Source organism: Siphateles boraxobius, unplaced genomic scaffold, assembly GCF_051911475.1.
Source record: "Siphateles boraxobius isolate OS27281-9 unplaced genomic scaffold, OSU_SipBor_1 73, whole genome shotgun sequence".
NCBI lineage: Eukaryota > Metazoa > Chordata > Actinopteri > Cypriniformes > Leuciscidae > Siphateles > Siphateles boraxobius.
The window spans coordinates 334,337-355,000 of record NW_027509201.1 but is presented as its reverse complement, the minus strand read 5'-3'; the positions used below and the strand labels follow the sequence as shown (position 1 = coordinate 355,000).

General features: G+C 38.0%; 1 protein-coding gene across 1 annotated transcript in view; it reads left to right on the top strand.

Annotated features, from left to right (window-relative positions):
• dntt (deoxynucleotidyltransferase, terminal) overlaps positions 1–20,434 on the top strand; it is a 184,088-nt gene extending 163,654 nt beyond the window's left edge. The window contains exon 11 of the mRNA XM_077217389.1: positions 20,074–20,434. Within this exon, the coding sequence (XP_077073504.1) occupies positions 20,074–20,160 (87 nt within the window). The 3' untranslated portion in view covers positions 20,161–20,434. The remainder of the gene's footprint in view (positions 1–20,073) is intronic.
• Positions 20,435–20,664: the final 230 nt, after the last annotated feature.

Below are 20,664 nucleotides of genomic sequence, written 5' to 3'. Positions count from 1 at the left end.
TTGGCACACAGACAGAGGACAGTCTGAACATTATCCACAGCAATTTCGGAGTCTCAAACTCAATCCCTCTAGCGCCACCAACTGTTCAAAGTTGCACTCACGTTTATGTTATGTTTTTGAAATGTAAGGGCTAGCAACAAAATACGGCAACACTTTCTGTGAAGACCATGCTTATAATGTATTATAGCATCATTTATACTTATTTATAAGTATTATTATTCAATAAATATATGTATAAAGACTCATTAAGACCTATAGTGCATTATAATAGTTATTTATATATTTTTTATATTATGCATGACCTCTTATGCAAACATTATCCATTAAAGACATACTTGATAACTAATTGGTACAGCAAACAAGTATCTCTGGATTTATTTTATATTTTATATATTTTTATATTATAAATCAGTGTATAATGGATTATGATCATGCAGATTGAAAAAGCAAATGCATGACTTATAAAGAATAAGCACACCAAAATGAAAGTGAGGCTATATCTTCGCAATGCTTTAGCATATTCTGACCAAACTTGGTGTGTGTTATGACAACCGTGACCTGAGATTCGTTGCACAGTTTCGGTGCAGTGCCACCTAGTGGTCAGGAGATATAAACATTTTTGGATTTTTGTTTTTAACTTCTGAACGGTTTGGCCAAAAATCATAAAAATCTCTTTAGATTCGGTGCAGCATAACGAGTCAGACGATACACATTTCCCTTATCAGCTATTTTTTGGGCGTCGGACATTTTGAATTTAGAATCTTTCAAAAAATGTTAACAGCTTTTGATTCCTTTTGCCTGTTTTAATGAAACTGGTCTTAATAGATTCCTTGGGACATGCCGAGAACATAGATACCAATTTTTTGTATTGTCTGTCAAACTTTCATGTCTGACATTTAGATTTTCTTTGAAATCCTACTTTTTCAAACTCCTCCTACCGTTTCTCCGATTTTCACCAATTTCGGGGTAGATATTTTTCAGTCAATGCCGGCATCAAGTTATGTATTTCAGGTTGATAGACAAAACCGTTTTAGATACCGCATCAACGAATTTGATTGGATGACTCCAAAATGACTGTGCTTTGGCATATTGACACCAAATTGTACATGTGTCATTGTCACCTTTCTCTGATCACACCACATCAATCTGGTCACAGTGCTACCTATTGGTCGAAAGTAATAACCATTAAATTGTATTACTAGTGACTCTATTTATGATTTTTCAGCCATTTTGCCTAAAATCATCATAATATGTCTTTAGTCATGCTGGCATGACTTTGTGCCTTCTTTGTGTTTGGCTCCTTAATTGCTGCTTGCAGCTTTATATGTTTTTGTAATTTTAGACCAATTAATGCATTAAAACAGTAGGTCAAGGCAACGTAAATGTCATGGATTTAATTCCCAGTGAATGCATGAACTGACTGCATTAGCTTGACTGCAACGTTAGTCACTTTGGATAAAAGCATGTGCTAAATGCTACATGTTACAATTCAGATTGATAAAAGTGGTTTTATGAACAATTTACAGGTAGTAAATTGTTTGTTCTGACCTTCTAGGGGCACCACATAATAATTATGTAAATTAAGTTAGTAAAAAGATTGCACAACACTAAAATGCAAAGCCTGATAGAATCAAGATGTATTCCAACATGTAACCTGGGATCATATTTCTAAGTTAACACTTAATTTAACCCACACATTACCTCGCTGAGCATAAGCCAGACAGACAGGTCAACACAAAGCCGCTTATGCTTCTCAATTACCATTTTTATTCTGAGCTACACTTTTGTCTTTAAGAGCCAGAAATTAAATTTCAGAACATGAACAGCTGCTTTTCATGTTTAAATAAATGTCGTCATTGCAACTCAGAACCCGGGGGAAACTAAAAATGTATTATTGGAAGTATAAAGCATTTTAAAAGGAGCGTCAGGAGCACAGAACATGTGATGTCAGGTCACTGAGAGCTGATAACCGAGAAGACTAATCATCAGACTTTAATTAAATGTTTAAGGCCATGAATTTATTTAACACAGTTAATGCATTTAGCTTCACTTAATGTGACATTAGACATCAACAGAACAGGATAAAGCCGTTTTAGTGAGAGCAGGAACGTGGATGTCTGTGCATATTCAACACAATTAGTAAATGAAGGAGAACGATCTTTATTTATTTATAAATGAAACCCAGACCTTTAACAAAAGTTCAGTCACTTACAGTCTTTGCCTGAGGATTTTAATTGGTAAAGTTCTGTTGTTAATTTATAATTTCCATTTTTGTCCCCTTGAACTGTCAGCAGACGAGGAACTATTTAATGCACATAAGAGCATGTCTGGTAAATCATACCATAATGCAATTTATAATTGCAATTATAATGCAATTCTACCTGTGATTTATGTGTTGCTTTGAAAAAGGTTTTGTTTTTGAATGTCTGTCAGTGCGGAAACATGATGTAGTTCCAGTATATACCAAAAGCTTTGCTTTTTCATGCACTGGTCAATATTGAGATATTGGTCCATTTTGCTTCCATAATGTCTTCTTTCAGACTATATGGAAATTAAACATCCAAATACACTTTTATGTGTATTGTATTGGATCTATTTGCGCTTGGTTTCAATTTCAATGCATGTCTTTAAAGGCTGTGAGTTTGAGTCAGAAATCTCCACTTCAGCAGCTTTACACACACACACTTTACAGTTTTCTTCACATCAATATTCTGAAGGTGAAAAAGTATAATGAAAATGTATTTGTTTTCTGGCTGTTGACAGTATTTTCTGTTTTGTGGAGTGATAAAAAAACATCCACTCTGTAAAAAACTTTAACTCTGATACACCATTATATGAGAGCTGGACGATTACATCACAGTTTTCTCCAGAGTGGCTATATATATATATATATATATATAAATGAACTAAGTTAATAGTTTAACTTTTTTACAACAAAAATTAACCACCACAACTTACTTAAGCCGGACTGTGACGCTATTTTCTTCTAGAAACAAATTTTGTTTCATTATTTTCCTGTTATCTCTGTAAAGCTGCTTTACAAACAATCTGTATTGTAAAAAGCGCTTTATAAATAAAGGTGACTTGACTAATATGTCGTCAAAATGAACATGATATGTATGCTAAATGAGCGCATATTTAATTAGATGATGCCTCATTTGTTTATTTAAAAAACTTTTTAGCAAACTTCTAAAACAAAATAATTGTCTTAATCAACTGTTATTAACAAACTGAGAAAAGTATGTTTATCTATTAGTTTATTTTTTTTACCCTATTCACCTGTAGTGGCTTGCCTTAGTTTTATTTTTGCTGTGTAAGTTAGATGTACCGGGAGCCGCTGCCATATTCTCTGCTGTGCCGTCCAGCTGTCTCTGAGATCTGTGTGTGTGATCTGTGTTCTCACACTGACTCTCAGTTTGTGTGTGTGGGAGTGTTTCTGACTGCAGTACATCTGCTGCACACATTTAAACACTATTAAGGCAGAGAAATGGTGTGACACACAAAGCTGTGACAAGTATATTAATAACTGAATGTGGCTACAGCCTCTGTGTGTGTGTGTGTGTGTGTGTGTGTGTGTGTGTGTGTGTGTGTGTGTGTGTGTGTGTGTGTGTGTGTGTGTGTGTGTGTGTGTGTGTGTGTGTGTGTGTGTGTGTGTGTGTGTGTGTGTGTGTGTGTGTGTGTGTGTGTGTGTGTGTGTGTGTGTGGCGGATCACTGACACCTGTCAATATGACGTTGGGTTCTGACGTCAACCCAACTTTCCGCACTGACACCCAAAGTGCCAGTAAATTATAAATTAGCACAGATAAATATATACAGAAATTATAACTTGTGAACCCAAATTTTATAGATATCCTGCTGCAAGTATGTTACATTAAACATTGTATTAAACACATTCAATTAGTGAACCCAACTGTTACAGGCATAATGTAATAAACATCTGCTTCATTTCAAGATAAGATAAATTTGAACAATGCATGGAGCAAATTATTTTATTTAAAGGGACATTGTGTAGGAATTTCTCCCATCTAGCGGTGAAATTGTATTTTGCATTCAAACGAATTGTGTTTCTCCAGCGCCTCGCTTTTTCAAATGCGTGTTGCATCTACGGTAGCTGTTATGTACCAAAAAGCTATGACAGGATGTCTTCTAATAGCACTTCGTCGAGTTTTCCTTCGGGTGAACAGGTTTGTTAATTCAAACTAACTGCAACTTGACACAACGAACGAACAAACGAATGAATAATAACAGTGCAATGCAGCCTTTTAAACTTGCCGGGCCGTGAAGCTGCTTTCAGTCACGTGACGCTGGCTCTGAACTGAACGCATTGTGGAAACGCGTTGGCCTAGTACTTTTTGACCCTCTCTGCTATTATAGTTTTTCAAGATGGCGGAACGACATGGAAGCCTCCGTGGACCTACCCGTCACATGTATAAAGATAATAATTCTTCATTTACGAGGATAAGTCAGATAATTGCCAGAGGTATTTGTACACCATTGAGGACATATTTATGAATAAAAATATTGACTTTAGATAATAAAATACCAAAAAAACTACACATAGTCCCTTTAAAAAAAACTGAACAAAATCTTAGTCAATTGAAAAATTAAATGCAAACATGCATCTCTATAGCTACATGTTTTGTGAGGTTTTGAACTGAAAATAACAAATTTACTTTTGCAAATTACAACGTGAAAGTGAAAGGCTGTGATGCTCTAGTGGATTCACACATATGACGCGTCGCGAGGCAGTTTCATGACGATTGAAAGGACGCAAAACACACAAAACCGTATATATACAGCATACTCCCAGAATCTGTATGTGCGTTTCCACTAGCCTATCAGAGAGCAGAGCGAGCGTTTTCAGTTCATATAGAAGTTGAGCTTCACACTCACTCACAAGCTTAAGGCCACATTTACACATAGCCGGGTATTTAGAGAAACGAATATTGACATTGAAATGTGCCGACATGTTTCTACGGTGACCCTAAACGGACAAACACGTTTCGTTTCTATGTTGCTCTTTGTGCAAGGAAGCAAGCTTAGATCAGCGAATAAAAAAAATAACACAATGATGAACAATTAACAATAATATTTGCAATAACATATAGTTTTACTGAATAATTAAGTAAACAAAATTTCTTAATTTATCCTTGTAAAGAAACATCATTGCTGAACTGCTACTCTCTGCTGTCTCAGACGACGACATAATTTCCTGTCGGCCACCGTAACTTTTGTTGGTTGCAATTCGTAACCTCACCACTAGATGCCGCTAAAAATCACACACTGCACCTTTAAGCATTTTCTGGTGCATAATGTGACGTGTGAGAACCTAAAACCCGTTTCTCCCAGTTGACACGGCAACACATAACCGGCGTTGTCAGAAATCCTTGTTTTTAGAAATAATGGTTTTCTGTGATAAAAACGGGGTTTTCGTGTAAATGAGAGGCCAAACCGCAGGGAAATATCTGCGTCTTCTCTTCATGTGGACGGGGCACAAAGCTCAACTTCCAGTGGAATTAGGCTAATAGGCTTGTTTTGCTCCGTGCCAGTGGACACGCTAGTGTAATACTGGCGTTGAAATGAAACGCGCGCTCACGCACTAGGCCTAGTGTGAATCTGGCAGTTGATCGCTTGCCACAAAAAACTGCAAAAAAAATCTTATTAAAGAATTAAATTAATAAACATTAATCAAACTTTCAGGGAATTTAGAACGTTTTGATGAAACGGTAGGCTTAGGCTAGAAATACATTTGAGAATGAATGTCTTGTTTTAAAAGAGAAAAACATATTTGCGTGGTGTCCCTGGACTCTCGCCCAATTGGTTAATCCGCCTATGCTTACAGCACTGCTACTATCTCTCAATGCATGGCACTGCAAAAAAAGTGGAGAAAAAAATATCTCCATTCATTTTGGTTCTGCAACATGAGATATGAGAATCATATTTAGTGCTTAGGGACTGATCCTAAAACCTACCAAATATATTAAACAAAACCTGTTTATAATAGCCTGTTTTTGGTAATATTTTGAAGAACTGTTATTAAAACACCATTTATTAAGACTAATTTAGAATCAATTATCCGCTTTTACTCAAACTCATATCATCTCAATCCTGTAGGAATTTCTTTCTACTACTAAATGTTTTTATCTTTCTTTGTATTTTGTCCATATAATGGAAGTCAGTGGGGTCCAATGTTGCTTGGACAATGTATTTCAAAATATTTTCTTTGTGTTCCACAGTAACAAGATTTGTAATGAAATGAGGGTGAGTAAATGATGATTTTTCGGTGTTCTATTACAATTTTAATCTTTAACTATTTAAACTTAATCTTAAAGCACACATTAGTTTTTTGATTTTTAAGAACCGTCTCATAAGAGTTTGCTATTCGACTACACCGCATGTTTTATAGTTACATTCCTGAGGGCAGTGCAATAGAAAGCAGGGTTGTGCACCGTTCAGAAATGAGATGAGAATTCCTTTTAGATTTAAAAAGCAAACAAGATTTACATTTAATCATATAGCAGACGCTTTTATCCAAAGCGACTTGCAAATGAGAACAATAAAAGCAATCAAACTAGCAATAGGGCAACAAATATAAGTCCCAGTTAGTGAAGCACAGTAAACCAAGCAAGATTTTGTCTGTTTGTTTTTAATGAATAAATAAATAATAAATAGTAAGTGTCAGTATTAGTGGTTCAAGCATTGGCAAAAAAAGATGCATCTTGACCTGCCTAATTCCACCAGCAGGGAACAGTGCAGGTAAAGGTCACTGAAAGTGATTTTGTGTCTCTTTGGGATGATGGCACCACAAGACACCGTTCACTTGCAGAACACAAGCTTCTGGAGGCCACATATACGGTTCTTCTGTAGGCAATCATCAGTGCCTTGAATTTGATGCGAGCGGCTATTGAAAACCAGTGCAAATTGACGAAGAGAGGTGTGACGGCTCGTTAAAGATCACTCTCACTGCTGCATTCTGGGTAAGTTGCAGAGGTTTTGACAGTGATGCTGGAAGGTCTGCCAAGAGAGCATTACAATAGTTCAGTATGGATAGAACAAGAGCTTGGACAAGGAGTTGTGTAGCATATCCGACAGGAGGGGTCTGTGCTCGGTTGCATAAAGCACCTTACGTTTTTCCCTTAAGTATGAAACTTAAAGGGTTGGTTCAGGATTTTGGACATCGGACCTGATTTCCAAGTTAGCCTGGGTGTTATTTTTCAAGAATTTTCATCCAGTCCTTCCAGTTGCATAGTTCACCGGTGCTAGGCTAGCTCGAGTCAACGGTATCTACTAGTCTGCCATTAAAAACAGTTTTACCCACAGTACACCAAAAGCAAATAAATTATAACGCCAGACTATCGATGTAAATGTCTGTTGAGAGAATAATGTTAGAAATCAAACAACTCTTTCATCGCATTGCAATAGATATACTTTGTTCCCTGTATTTATTAGCACAGTCTACAGCAGCGGCGGAGTGATATTAAGTTACCTAGGTAAAACTGTTTTTAATGGCAGACTAGCATATACCGTTGACTCACGCTAGCCTAGCACGAGCGAACTATGCAACTGGAAGGACTGGATGAAATTTTTTGAATAAATAACACCCAGGCTAACTTGGAAATGAGGTCCGAGGTCCAAAATCCTGAACCACCCCTTTAAGGCGTGATTACGCCTCAGCTAAGGCAATGACTTAAGGGTGCTGCATAAAATCCCTTAAACGGTTCTCTTGGGTAGAGGGAAACCTTTAAGTGTTTCACAACAGCAAACCAGGTTTTGCCGTTATAAAAATCGATTGCTACCATGGACATGTTATTTGTTATCACTGATATTGGTTCAGTTTCACAGAAAACAGCATAACATGGATAAGGAACAAAAAAGAAAACCAAATATGAAAAAGAAGGACTAGACGAGACAGAAACTCAAATCGATAGTTTACTCAAAATTTAAAATTCTGTCATCATACTCGGAGAAGTTTGAGCAGTGTGGTCTTGTGAAGTTTAACCGATCATCAATCACAACTCCAAGGTTCTTGGCTGTGCTGGAAGGAGTTATGGTTGACAAACTTAGCTGAATGGAGAAGTTGTGATGAAGTGTTGGGTTGGCCGAGACAACACGCAATTTTGTCTTTGCAAGGTTGAGTTGAAGGTGGTGGTCCTGCTTACAGCAAGATATGTGTGTCAGGCTGAGATGCGAGAAGCTGTCGTCGGATCATCAGGCTGGAATGAGAGGTATAGTTGTGTGTCGTCAGTATAGCAGATATAGGAAAATCAATGTTTCTAAATGACAGATCCTAATGATGTAGATGGAGAAGAGAAGAGGTCCCAGCACTGTGCCCTGAGGCACTCCAGTAGCTAGATGTGTGACTTAGGCCCCATACACACTACTGCGTTTTAGTTTAGAAACGGAGAATTAAAACGAATACGATCTCCGTCCACACCAGCGTTCAAGCTGCGTATTAGAATTGATCTCCGTCCACATTAAAACAACTGAAAACGCAGATCACGTGACCATTCACCTACACTGGGCATGTGTGTGCCGGAGTAAACAGGAATCAGATTGACTATTCCTCAGATTTCGCTGAGGTTGATAAGTGCCGATCTGGAAATGCGAAAGTTTTCGCACCATTCCTCAGGAACCACAACTTCATTTGTAAAATTATCCCACCATGCGCTGGTTCTTCCCGGCTTAACCCAAAACCAACGCTCCATTTACACTCGATACCGCCGCTGCACACGGAGTCACAGATCGCTGGAGTAATAGCTTGCCTCCGGCGCATGTAGGCAGTTATACCGTTGTAAAATGCAGAATTTACTTGCACTAACGTAACTGGTAGTCCAGGCTGTTGTTGTATGTTTTCTTCCGTTGTACAGTATGACCAGAGAGCCGAGCGTGAGCCTCTGCATCATCGTTTCTAAAGTCCTCCGTTTCGACCCGTCTTCACTAAAACGCCCTCCGGAGATTCAAAACGCAAAACGGGGTCTGCAGCGTTTCTAAACTTCTCCGTTTTAGGTCTTCGTTTTTGCCGTTTTAGTCTGGACGGGAGGTGCAAACGTAGCATAAGGTCTCCGTTTCTAAACTAAAACGTAGTAGTGTGGATGGGGCCTTAGACACCTCACCAATCCAATGAGTGGCAAAAGAGCTGCTATATGACCGGATTTAATAGGGGAAACTGCGAAAACGCGAGTAAAACAAACGATTATCATTTTGACCTCAATATATGGTTCCTTACAACTTACCAAAGACCCAGTGATATCATCTGTGGATATTGACATGCAGCCAGGAATCGTGTTTCCTGACATATATATGTGCCTGATTTCGACGCCAGGGAAATACAGGTACATACAGCAAATTTGCTTGTGAACGCTTTATATAAATACAATATAGGTAGATCTAAATCCACATGATCACTTATATCATATCGTCCAGCGCTTAAAACTTGTATATACATTTTTGTCAGTGTTTATTAAAAAACGTCCAATTATCGCTGAATATACGATGGTACATTTTTAATTGATGAGTTGTCAATACAATATATAACAATACAATATATAGGGTATCATTTTACCCCTAAATTAAGCATATTGACACAAAATGATAACTGCAAATTCCCCTTTCTCTGCATGGATCCAGTTGTTTCTATGATTTGTAGCGATCTATTTGCTTCTCTGTTCTGCAGCTTTCGGCAGTCTGTAAAAATATACCTCAGATTTCTTGTCAAATAATTGCACAGTCAATCTCAAAGCTCTTTCCCATTTTAGATGTTTTGTGTGTTTTTCGCGGCATTCACGCTGAAAACCAATGCTACCGCTCAGTGTTTTTGCCACTCTATTCAGGATTTGAATCCTAAACGTTGACTCAACAAAGCCTGGTTTAAATGTTTTAAAAAATCTTTAAAAAGCCTTGATGTTACAGTCAGAATGAAGAATATAACGAACGCGATAGATAAAGTCGATGTATTCAAAATCACAATACAAGATGGGGTCAGTAACTATAACAAACATTAATGTAAACTTTATTAGTGTAAACTACCTCTGAGATCAGATTTGTCTAGAGTCATGGTGGATCAAAAGAATCGTACCAAAATCATTTATCAGTGATGCAATGATTTTACCAATTGGCGATTGGCTCTTTTATTTAGAAGGCGGGACTTATTTCGCCATATTGCATATACACACCTTTTTTGTACATCTAAAGTCTTTGATCTTACTCAGAAAGTTAGTTAAACTGGTGACATGGAGCTGTTGTGTTGATGAAAGAAAGGACAGATGGCACAATACGAGTGTTTGGGAAACCTATTAGGAATTATGAAATGAGACAATAAAGATATGAACACTGCACTTTTATTGTTGTTCATAAACACGCAGGATTATATGCACACTTCAAGCAATGCTTCATTTACTCAAGAGATCAATGAGCATCATAACAGAATTATGACCAGCTAAGGCACCATTTGATTAATACTAAATTACTCCAGTTAAATGCCAAATAAACCTAATGTGCTCAAGCTGGGTTTGTAGTATGAGTATTAGCTGTAGATCATGTAAAGTCTCCGAGCGTCTGGATGTGTTTGTGTGCTGGGGACATGCTGTAATTCATGTGGAGCTCTTCCTATATGGAGTTTCTGAGGGATTTTGGTGATTGTAGGGATTGGGCATTTCTCAAGCAAGGCTTAGTTTGGGGTTTGGGTTCACGCTTGATTTGACACTTTCCTGCCAGATCCTCCTTGCACTCTTGATACTCTCTCAGTGGTAAAATTTCTATACATAAGCTTCAAGAATTCAGCAACAACGGTCGAATAGAGTGCATTTTGTTTTTACAGTCAAACCAAAAATTATTCAGACACCAGATATAATTTTTGTTAGTGCAGGACAATATAGTTCATTTATGTAAGTGATGAGAGCTAAATAAAGTAAACTGTGTAACATATTATACCCAAAAAAATCTTTATTCAGTGGACTAGCAGTGCAATTTATAAAAATTTGGGACCACGAATTATTCAGACACTTTGACCAGACCATGTTTTGCTGAAGTGTTTTTTTTTAAGTTTATTAATAATGCAACCATTTTACACCACAGACTGAACAACATGAAGCATTGCTTGGTAATTTGTTGACCTAAATTTGTATTATCTAATTGTGTAGTTAAATTTAACAGCATACAGATATTCAACATAATTGATTTGTGAGACAGTCTATCAGAAGGACGGACAAAACCAGTGAAATATCAACTGATTTAATAACTCTGTAGCGAATAAACTGTGATAATGTGAGAAATGTTGAAGGTGTCTGAATACATTTTGGTGTGACTGTAAATGCAGCTGTATTCTTGCCTAAACTTGTTTGCAAAGTCTGTGTTTGTGCAGTGGCGAGTAAGCCTTGTGTAAGTGATACTCTCACATTTACCGAAACAGAAAGACGGATGTTAGACGCATGACTCGCGTGGTGTCCGTTGTGTTGATGATGTTGATCTGCATAAAGACATAAAGTTTGGGGTCATTTAAAAAAAAAAGATTGTTTTATTCAGCAAGGATGCATTAAATTGATTAAAAGTGACATTTATAAAGTTACAGAAGATTCTATTTCAAATAAATGCTGTTCTTTGAACTTTCTATTCATCAAAGAATCCGGAAAAAAAATGTATCAGTATGTTTTTGTTAATCAATGTTATTAGTCAGAAATGCTTCTCGAGCAGCAAATCAGTGACTGAAGACTGGAGTAATGATGCAGAAAATTCAGCTTTGATCACAGGAATAAATTACACTTAATTAATTATATATTCACATAGAAAACAGCTGTTTTAAAAAGCAATAATATTTAACTGTTTTTACTGTATTTTTGATCAAATAAACGCAGCCTTGGTGAGCAGAAGAGACTTCTTTCAAAAACATTAAAAAATCTTACTGATCCCAAACTTTTCAATGATAGTGTATAAAATATATTTTTGTGTACAGTGTGTATGTTGGTGTAAGACAAGCATAACTATTAATAATGCCTCTTAGAACTGCATAGCAACAACCTGGCAACCACCCACAACACCGTAGGATTAGTTTACATAGGCAAACACCACTTGCATTTCGATTTATTTATAAGAACCGTCCACAACCGGGGTGGTGATGGCGCAGTGGATAAGACACATATCTCTGGTGTGAGAGACCCGGGTTCGAATCCACTGTGAGACACCAATGTGTCCCTGAGCAAGACACTTAAACCCTATTTGTTCCAGAGGCGTGCGACCTCTGACATATATAGCAATTGTAAGTCGCTTTGGCAAAAGCGTCAGCTAAATGAATAAATGTAAATGTCTCATAAGAACCAGTAGTTGCACTATTGGTTCAGAAATGAAAGGAGAATTCCCTTTAAAGTTAAAAACCTAAGGATGTGAAGAATGTGTAATTGGAATGAGTGTATGTTTGAATTTCAAAAATTCTAATTTTGAATTTGAAACTTTGAAATCATTCCATTTGAATTTAAACTGCCATTCTGGATCCTGTTTGCTGCAAGACTTCAATTCAAATCAGGATCTGAACATCAAATTACCAACAGCATCTTGCATAGGCAAACACTGCTCACATTTAGCACAGAAAGTGTAAAAATCTCATCGTGCATTGCACATTTAAAGTGTGATATTTCCGTTGTACCAGTCAAGGAACCAAAACTCCATCAGGTGACAGAATGGAGAAAAAAACCTTGGGAGAAACCAGACTCAGTCGGAGGGCCAGTTCTCCTCTGGCCAACGAAGGAACAGTGCATGATTTATGATTCGGGCAGCATTACAAGGCAGATTGGATCGGACCATTTAGAATATTTATCCATTTCCATCTTTTAGAAGTCCAAGTAATCACTCCGGTGTTGAGACGAGTTGTTGAGGATCAGTGCCGTCCACCATAGAGGGTCCATATCGCCGGTGTTGAGTCGTCTCTTCACAGGCTTTGTGATTGGGGTATCTGAAGTCTCTGTGAAAGGCTGGATACAAACTGGAGCTGACGAACGCCGTTTTTATAACAGCAGAAAAGCAAAAAGGGAAAATAATTAGCGTAGCTGCTGTTCATAATGATTTCCATAACACGGGCGTAAATGATAAAAAACATGAAGACAGTGATTCTTGCGTCCCAGAGTCACCCCCTCCGTCCCCCACTCAACTCAGCCCTGCTTACTGACCTCTACATCCCTCCTGCTGCTGAGACCCAACCACAATCTCACAATCTCTCCGCTGCCCAACCATACGCGCCGACCCGTTTGACTAAGGCTGTCGAGCCCCACTGTCGTCGTTAAAGCAGGTTCAGTGGCAACGGTTCCGTATGGCATACCAACTACCGCAAAACACAATATCTACCCAACCACCCGTCATTCACGCAATATACACAGGAACGTAATGACTGTAAATACTATGCAATCTATACAAATAACCTACAGACTCTTCAAGTTTTATAATATTAAATGCATTTGATCTGATTCAACAGTGGTATAAAAGGTAAGCATTATGTAAATGCTTGGCTAAAGAGATGCGTCTTTAATCTAGTTTTAAACTGGGACAGCGAGTCAGAGCCTCGAACAATATCAGGAAGGCTATTCCAGAGTTTTGGAGCTAAATGTGAGAACGCCCTTCCTCCTTTAGTGGACTTAGATATCCTAGGAATGACCAGAAGCCTCGAATTTAGTGATCTTAAAGAACGCGATGGATTGTAGGGCGATAGAAGGTCCATTAAATACACAGGAGCTAAACCATTTAGGGCTTTATAGGTCAGTAATAGTACTTTGTAATTGATACGGAACTTGATAGGTAACCAGTGTAGAGATGATAAAATTGGTGTTATATGATCATATTTTCTTGACCTAGTAAGAACTCTAGCAGCTGCATTTTGCACTAACTGTAGCTTGTTGATTGAGGATGCAGGACAGCCAGCTAATATAGCATTGCAATAATCTAGTCTCGAGGTCATGAATGCATGAACTAACTTTTCTGCATCAGAAACAGATAGCATGTTACGTAGCTTTGTAATGTTTCTAAGGTGGAAAAAGGCTGTTCTTGTAACATATGAAATATGATTTTCGAAAGTCAAGTTGCGGTCTAGTATAACACCCAGGTCTTTTACTGTAGTGGATAAAGTAACAGGACATCCTTCTATATTAAAGTTGTATTGTAAGTGAGTTTGTGGGTAGTTTTTTGGACCAATAAGTAATACCTCCGTTTTATCTGAATTTAGTAGCAGGAAATTACGCGTCATCCATCATTTTATATCTTTGAGACACTCTGTCAATTTAGATAAGTTAGTGTTTTCATCTGGCCGTGATGAAATATATAATTGAGTGTCATCAGCATAACAGTGGAAATTAATTCCATGTTTTCTTATAATATTACCAAGTGGCAGCATGTATATTGAGAATAGCAGAGGGCCTAACACCGATCCTTGCGGCACTCCATAGTCTACTGACGTTATCTTTGATTTTTCCCCATTTAAACAGACAAAATGGTAACGGTCTGATAAGTACGATCTAAACCAGCTTAATGCCTGTCCCTGAACACCAGTGTAGATTTGTAGTCGATCCAGGAGTATTTTATGATCGATAGTGTTGAACGCAGCGCTTAGATCGAGTAGAACTAGTATTGAGATACAGCCTTGGTCAGAAGCTAAAAGTAAATCATTTGTAATTTTAACCAGCGCAGTTTCTGTGCTATGATGCGGTCTGAATCCTGACTGGAATTTTTCATATATCTCATTTTCTTGCAAGAAAGAGCACAATTGAGCAGACACAATTTTTTCTAGTATTTTAGACATAAATGGAAGATTTGAAATGGGTCTGTAATTTGCTAAGTTATTTGGGTCTAATTGCGGTTTCTTAATGAGAGGTTTATTACTGCCAGCTTGAATATTTTTGGAACATGACCTAAAAATAAAGACGAGTTAATAATATTGAGAAGAGGCTCTTCCACTACAGGTAACACTTCTTTCAGTAGTTTAGTGGGTATTGGATCTAATAAACATGTTGTTGGTTTCGATGCAATGATAAGTTTATTTAGCTCTTCCTGTCCTATAGTTGTAAAGCGGTGTAGTTGTTCTAGAGGGGCCATAATTGAGGCTGAATCATAAGACATCATAGAGGATTATACATTTACAATTGTGTTACGAATGCTTTCTATTTTCTCATTAAAGTAGTTCATAAAATCATTACTACTATACTGTAATGGAATATTTTGCTCTGGTGATGTCTGTATATTTGTTAGTCTAGCCACGGTGTTAAATAAAAACCTTGGATTATTTTGGTTATTTTCTATTAGTTTGCGGAGATGCTCAGCCCTGGCTGCTTTTAGAGCCTTTTTATAACGTGACATACTGTCTTTCCACGCGATTCTAAAGACCTCTAAATTAGTTTGTTTCCATTTACGCTCTAAGTTACGAGTTTCTCTCTTGATAACATGCGTAGCACTGTTGTACCAAGGTGCTTTAGTTTTCTCTCTAACCTTTTTTGATCTAATTGGTGCAACAATATCTAATGTACTAGAGAAAATGGTGCTCAAACTGCTCGTCATTTCCTCTAGTTCATCTGTTTGTTTGGGTTCACTGAGCAGCTGAGATAGATCAGGTAAGCTATTTGAGAATCTATCTATAGTGGTTGGAACGATTGCTCTGCCTGGTCGATAACGTGGCGCAACATGACAAATTTCAGCAGTACGTATTATACAAGTTACCATGTAATGATCAGTGAGATCATCACTTTGCGGTATAATATTTATATCAGTTGGATTGGTTCCATATGATATAATTAAGTCTAGTGTATGATTTAGACGATGAGTGGGACCACTGACGTTTTGCTTGACCCCAAAAGAGTTTAATAAATCTGTAAACGCAGCCCCTAACGCATCATTTGTGTTATCTATGTGTATGTTAAAATCTCCAACAATTATTGCTTTATCGGTATTGACAAATAGATCTGAGAGAAACTCTGCAAACTCTTTTAGGAAATCAGCATAGGGCCCTGGAGGTCTATATAGGGTAGCCAAGGCTAGAGATAATAGGGATTTCTTTCTTACATCTAAGAGCGTAATATTTAGTACAAGTACTTCAAACGAATAAAACCTGTGACCTGTTTCCTGAGTAACATTAAGAATATCTCTGTAGATTGTTGCAACACCGCCGCCACGACCGATCAGACGGGGCTCATGCTTATAACAGTATCCTGGTGGAGTAGACTCATTTAGACCGAAATAACCATTTGGTTTAAGCCAGTTTTCAGTAAGGCAAAGTACATCGAAACTATTATCTATCTTACCATTTCATTTACAATAACCGCCTTAGGTGTGAGCGATCTAATGTTTAGAAGACCTAGTTTTAGAAATTGTTTTTGTTCACTGATATTTAGATTTTCAGGTTTAATTACAATAAGATTTTTCCTAGATCCTACAGTAGATTTATTATATGGCTTCACTAAACGAGGAATAGACACAGTTTCTATATGATGTTCTACACTACTTATATCAATTAATTTGGCACAGCAAAGACTGTGATTTGGACTTTGATTTTCTAGTCATATGGTGTGTAACGTCTTGGAGATGTTGTCCGACAGAACAGCCGCTCCGATTCTGCTGGGGTGCAGGCCATCAGCACGGTAGAGCCTAGGTCGCTCCCAGAACAGATTCCAATTATTTACAAAGAGCAGTTTCTGTTCATTACAACATGACATTAACCATTCATTTAGTGCAAATAATCTACTGAACCTTTCCTGTCCTTGTCGGTACGTGGGAAGCGGTCCAGCAACGATGATCGTTGCCTAAGGCGCTGTGCTGCGTACCGTCTCGATCAGGCTCTTGTAGTCCTTCTTCAGAACCTCCGTCTGCCGCAGCCTGATGTCGTTCGTCCCCGCGTGCAGCACTACTGCTCCGACGCGCTCGTCACCGTTCAGGATCTCGGGAATCTGTGCGGCGACATCAAGAACACGAGCACCAGGAAAGCAGTGAGTGCGCACCGTACCCTTACCTGAGGTAGCGCGGACATGACGGACCATGGAACTGCCGATGATCACGGCGTCGTCGCGTTCCGACTCGCGAAAGGGGGGAGAAGCGGTTCCGGGTGGAGATCTTGAAGACCGGGAGGGGCGGTGAGGTTCTTGCTCTGGTCCTGGCTCGTGTCTTTCGCTGTGGGATCACCCAGGGTCCATGGTGTTGTGTCGGTGCCGGAGTGAATGATGCCAGAGATGATCGCGTCCTCCTGGGCAGAGAAACGCACGGAGTAGACGAAGTCGGAGTAAAAAAGTTACTAACCACTGACTTATGAGCATCGGCGCGTGATGTTTCAAGCGCTGATCGCCGATCCCGCAGCTCGGCTTGTTTCTCCAGCAGACCACGGATCTGTTTCTCCACCGTTTCCAGCTCTAATCGTACCGAAACCAGCTCGAATGTGTCCTCACCTGCACTCAGAGGTAACGTTAGACACACATCCGATATGTTCGCCATTATAACAGATGAACAGTAAATTAGTAGTGATACTATCAATATCACTACTAATTTAGGACTGAAATGCTGGATATAACCTGTATCCTTTCAGTGAAACGGGTGTAAAATAAGACGGTCGGTAGGCGCGAGGCCACGCTTGAAATGCTAGCGGACTAAAGGCTAGTAGGCGAGATTCGCAAAGTTGGATCTAAGTAGCTATATCCAAGTAATCCGATTGTTTTTTTTATAAGGAATAGTAGCGAGGATAAGTTCCCATGATATAAAAATAGAAAGTGCTTGTTTATAAATGAGTTGAAAAGAAGAAAATCAAGGATTAATGAATCATTTCGACGGAGCTACAAACACAAACACAAACCGCAGTCAATTTATTTATTTATTTTTTATTAAAATTTTTGTTGTTGTATTTTGTTTAATGTGTTTATATTCTATATGCTGCATGGTTTATTTTTATGCTTTCTTTTTATATGCTCAATGTTTTATTATAACTGTTGCTTTTAAATGTGCTATAGAAATACATTTTGACTTTGACAAGTTGTTCCGGTTTAGCACTTCCAGGCATGACGTGTCGAGCTCAGAGCTTCCCTTCCGCTGCCATCGTGAGTCAGACGCGCTTCTCCAGCCCATATATTTACCATCGCATGACATCACGCCCTGAGCACACACACACACACACACACACACACACACACCGTGGCAAGGTCAGGAAGGTTGTTAATGCAGTGCACGGCTCCGGTTTGCTCTTATTCATCATATGCGAGACTCAGTTGAGGTGAACTCTGGGAAACTCAGCTTATGTGCATGTAGATGCATACAAGTGCAGGTTAAGAAACAAGTAGAGGTGTAACAATATATCATGTCTCAATATATCACAATACAAAAATGCAACAATATGTATTGTGGATAGTTCACCCAAAATAAAAATTACTGTGTGAGAAAAAAATCAAGTTTTCAGAGTTTTAGTGTCAGTACTACATTACTATATATAATGTTAAATATAATGTATAATAATGCAATGGAGGAATATTTGTGTGTCCTGATAATGCCAAATATCTGATGTTACCAGTACAAAGTGGCTTACATTATTTTAAATATAACTAGTCAGTGAAAAAATGCAAGCATATTTTTCTAAAATAATTCTGTATTTTTAGCTTCAGAATCATGAATATTTTTATTCTCTATTGTTCTGTGCATTGGGTTTCCAGCACCAGGTCCAAGCCTGTTCATTTACACACACAATGTAAAACCAAATTTAGCATTTTAATCAACAGTACATTTTTTGTTAACCTTTTATCATATGTCTTGGAGTATCGCAATAATATGGTATCGTGAATCGTGACGTGAGGGAATCATTACACTCCTACAAACAAGTGTTTTCTCCTGCTTTTTAAATGTTGATAAGTTGATATATTTTGCCCTGCTAACAATGCACAGTCATACGGTTAGTCACGTTACTTCTTGCATTCAGTGTCGCTTCTCCCTGTTGTTTGTTTCTGACCCATCGGTTGAGACGCTCTCCTTTTAAAAGATTCAGAGACAGTCATCATCTGTGAGACTCAATGTTAACCCTCTGGGGTTCTTCATTTCAGGGTCACACTCAGGGTCTTCGGGACCAAATGGTCCGGAAGGGTTTGATTCATATTTATATTAAAAGAAAATCATATTTTTTTTTTTTACTTATTTTTTATAATATTTTTTCTTTTCTTTTTTGGTGTTTTGAGATAATTTAAGATTTATAATTAATATTTATGCAATAGATATGACCCATTTTCCCCCCATTTCCCCCCCATTGAATATAATAGAAAAAAAAAAAAATATATATATATTTTTTAAATTTTTTTAAAGCTGTATTTCATTTTAGAGTCAAGCCTAGACCTCATAAAAGCAATTTTTGAAATTAGATGGATGCCATCTGGTGGACAAACTGAGCATTTTAAAAATGCAATACCCATATGTAATCTGAATTTATTCGTTTGTTTATGTATAAAAGTGTGTTTGTGTGTGTGTGTGTGTGTGTGTGTGTGTGTGTGTGTGTGTGTGTGTGTGTGTGTGTGTGTGTGTGTGTGTGTGTGTGTGTGTGTGTGTGGATGTGTCTGTTTTGCACTCTTGATGTTTTATAGATTCACCCCTACACTGTTGTGTGCTTTTTTTCTGGATCGGGGCTGATTTGTAGATTGTACGCACAAAAAAACTCTGTATTGTCACATTTTTGCCAATTTCCCATTCATTTCCTATGGCGGGTCCATTTGGTCCCGAAGGCCCTGAGTGTGACCATTTTTTTTTACAACCACTTAGACTATTCAAATCCTGTCCCCAATTTTTTGGGGTGTTCATATACCAAGTACCAACACAGTCACCAAATTTCAGACCATTTCGATGAAGCTATGATTTTACAAATTTTTTTATTTAAGTTCTTCGGGACCATTTGGTCCGAAGAACCCGAGAATACGGCAATCTGAAGCAATCACATTCACTGACCTTTAAATGTGCAATAACATGGAGTCTGTGATTCTTCATGCTCTCAGTCTCTCTGTCGAATCATTCGTCAACTGAGCTTCCTCACATTATTCTCAGCGGTGTGACAGAAATCAGCGGAAATCATCATTCATTCTTTCTTTCTCTTTCTCCAGAGAACCTTCTTGCCGGCCTGCACTGAAGAGGAAATCTTTGCTCATTTGGGTTTAGAGTATATTGAACCCTGGGAAAGAAATGCCTAGATTCAGCAGGACCAGCGTGAGTCTTCAGAACGACACTGACTCACACACTCACACACTGCTGAGTGATTTGACCAGCCAGCGTGAGGATTGTTATGCTGTTCTTTTTAAAGCATTTCTTTACCAATTGTATTTTTACTCACATAAAGATGTCTGAGTGTTGCTGCATTAGTAAGAAAATATCACAGCAAATGTCATTTGTTTGCAAGAGAGATGCACAAGCATACTTTTTAAGCTTTCATTTCTGTAGCGCCAAACAAAGCTGCAGAAAAAACAATTGTTTCCAAACAGGTTTCCCAAACGCGTCTTTAAAATAACCTACTTTTCATAATTTAATCCATTGATGATGGTCCCGCTCTACATTTTTTTCTTATTGAATATCATGTTTTGTTTGTAAAAACACTTTTGTTCAAAAGTTTGCGGTCAATCTGATTTTTGTTATTTAAGTGTCTTCTGCTCATCATACTGGAGCTGCATTTCTTTGATCAAAAATACTGTGAAAAACAG